Source organism: Ranitomeya variabilis, chromosome 7 (genome assembly GCF_051348905.1).
Source record: "Ranitomeya variabilis isolate aRanVar5 chromosome 7, aRanVar5.hap1, whole genome shotgun sequence".
Taxonomy (NCBI): domain Eukaryota; kingdom Metazoa; phylum Chordata; class Amphibia; order Anura; family Dendrobatidae; genus Ranitomeya; species Ranitomeya variabilis.
The window spans coordinates 230514867-230524511 of NC_135238.1; the positions used below are offsets into that span (position 1 = coordinate 230514867).

Here is a 9645-nt window from a genome sequence, read left to right on the forward strand (position 1 = left end):
CCGTGGGGATCACTCACCCTTATACACTACCCTGGGGGTCACTCACCCTTATACACTACCTTGGGGGTCACTCACCCTTATACACTACCCTGGGGGTCACTCACCCTTATACACTACCCTGGGGGTCACTCACCCTTATACACTACCCTGGGGGCACTCACCCTTATACACTACCCTGGGGGTCACTCACCCTTATACACTACCCTGGAGGTCACTCACCCTTATACACTACCCTGGGGGTCACTCACCCTTATACACTACCGTGGGGATCACTCACCCTTATACACTACCCTGGGGGTCACTCATCCTTATACACTACCCTGGGGGTCACTCACCCTTATACACTACCCTGGGGGTCACTCACCCTTATACACTACCCTGGGGGCACTCACCCTTATACACTACCCTGGGGGTCACTCACCCTTATACACTACCCTGGGGGTCACTCACCCTTATACACTACTCTGGGGGTCACTCGTCCTTATACACTACCCTGGGGGTCACTCACCCTTATACACTACTCTGCGGGTCATTCACCCTTATACACTACCCTGGGGGTCACTCATCCTTATACACTACCCTGGGGGTCACTCACCCTTATACACTACCATGGGGGTCACTCACCCTTATACACTACCCTGGGGGTCACTCACCCTTATACACTACACTGGGGGTCACTCATCCTTATACACTACCCTGGGGGTCACTCACCCTTATACACTACTCTGGGGGTCGTTCACCCTTATACACTACCCTGGGGGTCACTCATCCTTATACACTACCCTGGGGGTCACTCACCCTTATACACTACCCTGGGGGTCACTCACCCTTATACACTACCCTGGGGGTCACTCATCCTTATACACTACCCTGGGGGTCACTCATCCTTATACACTGCCCTGGGGGTCACTCACCCTTATACACTACCCTGGGGGTCACTCATCTATAACTTACCCTTTCGGTCTCACTTACCTTTCACCCGGAGATGACAGGAGGACTCGGAGAGCCCCGCGTGGAACTGTATAATGCCGGCATCTTTTTGTGTCACCCCGACCATCACCAACACATGGGTCCTCCCAAAACTTTTCACAACCGTTCTATGATCCTCGGAAAGGATGTGTCCGTCACGGGTCCAACCGACCTGCTCCACTTCACTTTCAGTCTCGGCACAAAATGCTGCATTTCCACCTTCAGCAACTTCCAACCGTCGAGGCAACTTCTTCACAATGGGTCCTAAGAAGGAAATGCCATGTTCTGGTCATGAGTGGGTATAATACTATGGGCAGGGGCCACGAAATCTCATAGAAAAGTACAGCCTTACACTGCACAAACCTATACACACCGCTCACATCTTGCGTTACGATTATTGCAGCACAGACACGTCACCTAAACTCAGGGCCTCCATCATAAATATCTGGGCCTTGGGGGGGCAAGATCCTGATTCCAGGGATGTGTCACATGCTCAGCTGTAGTTTTAATACAACCAGTATTTTATCAGCAGGAGATTATCACTGCAGGACTGGGTGTGACATACCAAGCAGTCCTGCTAATCTGTGTAAGCCCGCCCACACCAATGATTGGTAGCTTGATGACAATGAAAACAGGAATCTGCCAATCAGGGGTGTGGGCGGGGTTATACACAGCTCAGCATTCTGAGCACCGATACATCTTCAGCAGAGAAAACAGGAATTCCATCAAAACTGCACCAAGCAGTCTAGTAAGTGACACATCACTGGAATCAGGGTCTCAGCCTCTGCATTATGCTACTGTCAGATTCCAAAGTAAAAACCTTCTGACAGATTCCCTTTAGTTTAGGCTCATACGGTAATGTCTCTGTCAAAAGAAGGGCACCACATTGGTAACCAGGTTTGCCCATAATTATGCAAAATAAGGCGCTATAACTTTACGTAAAACTCCAGCTGTCTCATATAGTCACCACCAGTGGCTCCTGGGAGCTTACAGGCGAGTCCGGCCCTATTAATTGCCTGGGACCCTGACAGCAGTACTCCCAGTCCTATTTACTATATGTGCACCCACTATGGATATGCTATGAATGTCCAAGATGGAACAACCCCTTTAAAGAGGAGTTTTCACTAGATATTTTTTTTAATTAAAACTGATTACTTTCTTCATCTCTTGCTTCTCCACCGATTCTGAAACATATTTTCTTTTTTTTCTGTGCCCCTCTGTTCCAAAGTTATGCTTTCGGTAATAATGGAGCAAATTTTTCCTTCAACCAGCTGTGGGCATATGACCGATCTCTGTGGGCGTGGCCGTGTTTTCATTGGAGCAGATAAAGCAAACGCCCACAGGGTAGTTCTAGGCTGCACGCCGTGTTGTCTGGAGGGAACATTTGCATCTTTATTTACGAAGGGCATAACTTTGGAGCGGAGGGGCGCAGAAGAAAAAGAAAAACTGTTCCAGAATCGGTGATCAGCAACAAACGGAGGAGGTACGCAGTTTGAATTAAAATAAATCTAGCGAAATGTCCCCTTTAAGTATGAAATTGATTAATACATTGTAAATGGATGTGGAGCTCACCTCTTACAGCGACTTCGGCAATACTCTGTGCTCCTCTATGAGTCTGGCATACATAGACACCGTCATCGTCGGTCCGGGCCCCGAGGATGATCAGTCTTCTGATGGTACCATGTTCCTCCATAAGATGTCGCTTTCCTGGATGAAGTCTCTGATCCTCCAGGTACCAGGACGTCCGTGTCCCTTCCGGAACGGAACACTCCAAAACGGCGTCTTGTCCCTCTCTCACCGCTATGTCTCTCAATGGAGCTGGAAAGCGATCGCCCACCTCTGGAGACGAGGGAGAACAAGGGTCATAATTGTCACAAATTCATTTTATTCCACCTCTGAAAATCAAAATGTTCCTGTACAAACTGCAATGAACTCTCAGAAGCCAAACGCAAAAATCTAAACAAATGTCTGGATGAGATAGCCGTACAATAATTTACATTTCGTTCAGGCTGTCTACCACAAAGTCCTCTACCCTTACAGGGATGTTTAGATTTTTAAGTGTCCCAAACCCTATGTCCCAAACCCTATGCATGGTCGTCCATTGACCCCACGGTGATATAACATGAATATCTGCCCTTATAAGACCCTATTTAAAGCTTTTCTTCCATATTTATATTAATGGACTCTCTATGTCGTAACCGTTTAACATCGGAGATCCTGGACTGGCTGAAGCTTCTATGTTTAGGTTATACGACCCCTCAAATAGATCTCATTGGTGAATGTCGAGCAATATTTACTGATCACTTTACCAGCGAGACCATCTAGTGCCATTTTTGCAGTTGACTTACGTCATGAGCTTTACTGTGAATGTCTTCTAATGCTACAACTGCAGAGGTTCTGACGTACACAAGTACTTTGGCCCCAGAAACCAGACGGGTAATGGATGGTCAGCGCTGAGGATAGCAGAGGGCTCCATAGTATAGCCAAGGGGGTGAGGAGATTGCAAAAGCATCGGGGCCTCCTCGGCCGGAGAAACGGTCTGCCGCTGCAATACTAAATGCTATCTAATCTAGGGGGTGTGGAGGTAGCGTAGATTTTGCATTGGGTCCAGTCCTTTTAAAGGGAATTTTTAACTTTTTAAAATAATGGGAAATAACTAGGATGTTCCATCACCTGATGATTGTGGAGGACCCTAATTTTTCCCTGCACCGCAGTGCAACTAATTGCACCCAGCTCCATCCACGTGAGCGGGGCCACGCTGCTGCTCCCTAAACAGCTGGGTGGTCTGAGCACTGAGGCAGAAGAATGAAGGAAATGCAGGGCAAACTGTCAACCTGTCAATCTTCATTCTCATGGTGTCAAAAGGATCGTAGCTACATCTTAAGTGTGTGCTAAGGGTGCTAGGTCCAGGAGCTTAACCTGCAGAAGTCCACGGTGCCCCCTTCCGTAGTTTTGCTCCTTGTGTGACCCCTGTTGCTTGCTTTTGACCACCACAAGTTAGCCTAAACTATTCCATATAAAGTAAATCTCCTCTACGCCTCTTATGCCCACCCTACGTACCTCTTACGTGTAACATGACGGCACTGAGCGTGTTCCCAGCTGTGTTTGAGGCACCGCACACATACAAGCCTCGGTCTTGTTGGCGACAGAACAGCACCTTGAGTATAAAGTGCCCATCACGGTCTTCATAAATGAGAGTCCGGCGACAAGGGCTGACCGCACGCCCGTCTTTGCGCCACACAATCTCAGGCCTTGGTTTACCAGTAACCAGGCAGCGTAGTTTGGCATGTTTTCCTTCATTGACTGTGAACACTTTCACCTGAGCTGGGGGGTCCCCTGGAATCGGTTCCGGACCTTGACGTGTAGTCGGGTCCACCAACAGTACAGCTGCTGCCAAGCATTGCCCAACAGAATTAGAGGCCCGGCATACATAGACGCCAGCATCAGGGGGGCGGACGTGAGTAATGTTTAAGGTATGACCCCCAGGAGACAACTGGTAGTGAGATCTATCGAAAATCTCTTCAAGGCCCCTTCCATCTTTCTCCCAACGTAGTGTAGGCTCTGGTTTCCCTAAAACTTTACAAGTGAACTCCCCACTTTCACCACGGGTCAACCTCTGCGACCTCGGAAGGAGCAAGAAATATGGGGAGAAGTCAGGGCCTTCGGAGTGGTGGGCATCACTGATGGTCATATCCAATTGGATTGTTTCGGCAGAAGGCTCTACGATGGAGGAAGACATGTTGGTCAACTTTGTGGAAGGAAATACTTCATTCCATGGACCGATACATGGCTCGTTGACCACAGTGCTGTTGAGTGTCACAGTTAGCTTGGCCCCCGCATAGCCTTCACCTGACCAGTTACTAGCTCTGCACATATAATGTCCCGAATCTTCCAGTTGCAAGTCACTGATCACCAACTGGTACCAGTCCCCGTCCCTCTGAGCATAGCATCTGTCCCCCAGCTCCAGCCGGATATTTCCAACACGTTCCCACAATACATTGGGCGGTGGATCTCCACTTATACAACATCTCAGGACGGCGTGAGTGCCAATGGGCGCTGTGACTGAACGAGGAAAAGACAGAAAGCGAGGGGCACTCCCCGACATGTCTAATCCCACGTACGAGCTCTGTGGAGGGAGGGACAAAGCCGCCATCTACCTGCAAGAAAAAATAACATCCCCATTAAAAGCAAAGAACGAGAGAAGAACTGCAGCACAATTCAGATCAACTGGCAACCGGAGACAATAGGGCGGATTATTGCATAAAAAAGTTTCTAACTTAAAATTCTTTACTATTTTCAATGACTCTGCTTACTGTCAGTGAATGAGAACATTCTTGCTTACACCCAAATTATCAAAAACCATCCTTTCCTAAAGTTATTTTTTTTAATTCTCCCACTGATCAGCTCATTTTAGGTTCCTGGTGAGTCCCGTGCATTGTTTACATAGCTCCAAAGTAGCAGAGCACTCGCTGCTTCATTGCAGCCCCTTAAATCAGTTAATTGGGGGGGGTTGCTGGATCTTGAACCCCTACTTATCTGGTATTTGTTTATTCTAGGAATAGGTCATCAATATGAACGTTCTGGAAAACATCTATAATACTTCTCACTGCAGAGAGTTTGCTCTAATTGTATCACTTGTATGTGAGTTACAAAATCTACAAATTGTTACATTGTATCAAATGGTCAGGGCAGGAGAAAGGTTTGTTCTTCTGCTGATGTGTTTATTGTTTAGACTGGATACAAATGTAGCAAAGTCTCAGCTGTGAGTAGCATTAAACTAGGACAGGATTTCAGTCTCTGGACCTAAACAAGTTATTCTCCATTTACTGACAGAAAGTAGAGAGGGGTGAAAAAATTATATACATAGACCCAGATATATTTTTTGCATTTTTTAAGGTGACTTTTCTATTTTGTCTTGATGCATTTGTTGATTTTTTGGCTAAAAAATTCTTCAAAATGGTCAAGTAGTTTGATGATTTTTTCCCAAAATCAAAAAAGGCTTTTTTTTACTTGTGTTTTAACTTTTTGGAAGCTTTTTAGAGCAAAATGTCACAGGAGAAAATGTTGCACGAAAGACTTGATCTCTACAACAATAAAATTAGACAGATTTTGCTCTCCACTCGGGTAACTGGAGCACAATTACACGAAAATGTAGCAACATTTAGAAAAGTAGCAAATGGTGAATCATGCTACAAAGTCCCCGATTCTTCATTTGCATTTCTTCAAAGCCTTTTTCCTTTTTTGCTTTGTGATGTTAGTTGCTGTTTTTGGCACCGCATCATTCAAAGTGATGACAAAAAAAATTGCATGGTTTGCAAAATGGTGTAAAATTTTCACCAAAATGCTGGCATACTCAAAATGATACATGGGGGGACTGGAGTGGAGGTGCGCCAAAGTTTGTGACTTTTTAAAAAGTCACAATTAATGAATCAGCAGCGTGGACAGCACGGTGGCTCAGTGGTTAACACTGTTTGCAGCGCTGGAGTCCTGGGTTCAAATCCTACCAAGGACAACATCTGCAAGGAGTTTTTGTTCTCCCTGTGTTTTCAGGGGTTTCCTCCCCATACTCCATATAGAATTTAGATTGTGAGTCCCAATGGGGACAGAGATCACGATGATGTCTATAAAGAGCTGTGGAATTAGTGGTGCTATATAAGCAATGCATAATAAATAAATCAGGCGAAAGCATCTGGGATCACTAAAGTCTACTCTGGAAAACAAAACAGGGCATCACATATAAAATAGAAGGCACAAATACAATAATGAATTGGGTGCAAACAAAAAAAGATACAAAGCTGGACAAAAAAAACGTCAAAGGCAGTGATGAATCGAGCCAAAAAGTAAAAAAAAAAACAGATGATACCAAGGTAACTTTTTTTTAAAAAAAGGTGCAAATTAAATAAAGAATAAAGTGCAAAATATAAGTCATTGTTAGATTCAGTTTAACTCTGGGAAAAAAAGCACAAATGCGATGAATTGGGGCCAAAGTGTGTTAGAAAGTTGCAAAACTTTCTCTTTAATGAGGGAAATAAAGCTCAGGACAGGTTTAATGAATTTGGATCGGATCTTTTGTGCTGAATTATCAATCTACCAACTGTTGGAGCATGCTGAGAGTTGTAGTTTTGCAATGTGGAGGCTGGAGATCATTGGTGTACACGGTCCGGTGACAATCTATTCTATAGACTTTGGTCGATTTTAAAGGGGCAGATATGGATCCGACGGTCAATCGTAGATAACAATAGATTACATTTTAGATCTGATCTCCTTACTCTTCGTTACCTTTGATATCGCCTCCCGCTCTGAGGTGTCGGTTCTGGTTCCTGTAGACCCTGATGACTTCTAGGGTCTCGTGAAGGGTCCTTTGTCCGGGGGGTCTTGGGCGTGTGGATCCGAGCTGTGGACAGACGCCGGCTCCTCCTCACCCAGAAACAATCCTAATTTTAGTCTCCAGATAAAATGTTCTAGCAGCTGATTCTGTCATAAGCCGCAGAAACACAGAAGAGAAGGAGCTGACGGCTGAGCAGAAAGGGTTGTAATGCAGAAACAGGTGGAAGCCGAGACCCGGTCATGAACGCCTCCTGGTGGGATCTGTTTCATACTTAGGAGTATGTGGCGGCCATGCCAGTGATTGATTGGTACTGGTAGGTATGGCATGGCCGGGGCGTAGCACAGACATTTCTTTTGGGCATTTCTTTTGGGTATAAGATAACGTAATGGTCGGGCCCCCCCCACCATGTAGTAGATGAATGTCAGCAATGCATTCCTCTCCTATCACTTCCGACATAATCACTGCGCTCTACTGGTCTGCGATCCATCACACCAGCTCCTGTGGGACAGTCCGACACCCCCCACCCCAGACGAGACAGCGACACAAAGATATTCGGCGTGTGGCATGAGCCTGTCACAGCTTGCCGCTGGCACCGCTCACATACCAGCCCGTTACAGTATCTCTGCGCTTATAATACACCGGATCGCTGATCCCACCCGAATCAAACACCCGGATCGTGTATCCTGTAAGACCACAAATCAGCTCCTGGAACGGGTCACATATCTGCTCTGTGCCACCAGCCCATAACTGGCAGGGCAGCCGCCGGGGCGGGGCGCTCGTCCCAATGCCAGCAAGCTGCATTACTGACACTTAAAAGGGTTCTTCACATTAATTGTCCCAAAAATTAATATTGGTCATATTTACTGTGAAAAAAGAAGTTATGGAATGTTCTTACATAATATGGCATCACCTGGTGTTAAAGTATATAGCAATGTGCACTTCCATCCAATGAGATGAGTGCTGCAGGACTCACATTCTCAGTCACCTCCACTTAATGAGCTGAGTGCTGGAGGACTCACATGCTCAGTCACATTCACCTAATGAGTTGAGTGCTGGAGGACACGTGCTCAATCACATTAACCTAATGAGTTGAGTGATGGTAGACACACATGCTCAGTCACATTCGCTTACTGAGTTGAGTTCTGGTGGACACACACACTCAGTTACATCCACTTAATGAGCTGAGTGCTGGAGGACACACTCAGTCACTTCCACCTAATGGGTGAAGTGCTGGAGGATACACATTCTCAGTCACCTCCACCTAATGAGTTGAGAGCTGTAGGACTCACATGCTCAGTCACCTCCACCTAATAAAAAGAGTGCTGGAGGACACACATTGTTATCTCCACCTAATGAGTTGAGTGCTAGTGGACACACATGCTCAGTCATCTCAACCCAATGAACTGACTGCTGGAGGACTCACATACTCAGTCACATTCACTTACTGAGCTGAGTGCTGGAGGGCTCACATGCTCAGTCACATACACCTACTGAGCTGATTGCTGGTGGACTCGCATACCCAGTCTCATTCACCTAATTAGCTAAGTGCTAGAGGACACACATGCTCAGTCACCTCCATCCAATGAACTGAGTGCTAGTGGACTCTAATGCTCAGTCACATTCACCTAATAAGCTGAGTGTTTGTGGACTCACATGCTCAGTCTCCTCCACCTAATGAGCTGAGCGCTAGAGGACACACATGCTCAGTGACTCTTTCCACATGCACCTCTATATATAGTGATCCTCCAAATTAGATGATTTTTAATAATAAATGACCCTCAATCCTTCATTAGAATAGAGGTCTCCTATACTTTGCGCCTTTTCTCCTGTGCTTGCTGTCGCGCCCTGCTGGACAATAAGTGGGACCCTCGCTAATCACCACAATGAGATGGTCTCGGTGTTCCTAGAAGTGGCCAATCGTCTTCTTTATCCTTATCTGTAAGGTGTCATTATGTTAATTGCCAAAGGACCCATAGAGTCAGATCCAACATTTTTACATTGTACCAAACCCTCAGTTCTGAGAGAAGAACTGGCTAATGACAAGATCGCTGGATCTGACTTAAAACGACAATGCTTAATACACTGACAGCAGGCAGAGATAGTGAAAATGAAGGTGAATTGAAATGCAAAATATATTTGAAAGTTGCAGAACTTTTCATTTATACACTGATCCAGGAGCAGAAAATTGATGGACTTCTTAGGGTAGACCTTCAATGTCTGACTGGTGAGGGTCCAGGTCTTCATACCCCTGCCAATTTTTGTAAAATGACAATGTTGCTTTACCCAACAAGTGTGATGGTGGGCCTCCAGAACGTCCCTCCTATGGGGTATTGGTACCTGATGGTAGG

General features: G+C 46.0%; 1 protein-coding gene across 2 annotated transcripts in view; it reads right to left on the reverse strand.

The window, feature by feature from the left end:
- The window catches only part of OBSL1 (obscurin like cytoskeletal adaptor 1), a 57622-nt gene extending 49612 nt beyond the window's left edge, over positions 1-8010 (reverse strand). For both annotated transcript variants that reach the window (XM_077273091.1, XM_077273090.1), the window contains exons 1-4: positions 7249-8010; positions 4030-5126; positions 2542-2808; positions 973-1233 (exon numbers count right to left, since the gene is read on the reverse strand). In XM_077273091.1, the coding sequence (XP_077129206.1) occupies positions 973-1233; positions 2542-2808; positions 4030-5122 (1621 nt within the window). In that variant the 5' untranslated portion in view covers positions 5123-5126; positions 7249-8010. The remainder of the gene's footprint in view (positions 1-972; positions 1234-2541; positions 2809-4029; positions 5127-7248) is intronic.
- Positions 8011-9645: the final 1635 nt, after the last annotated feature.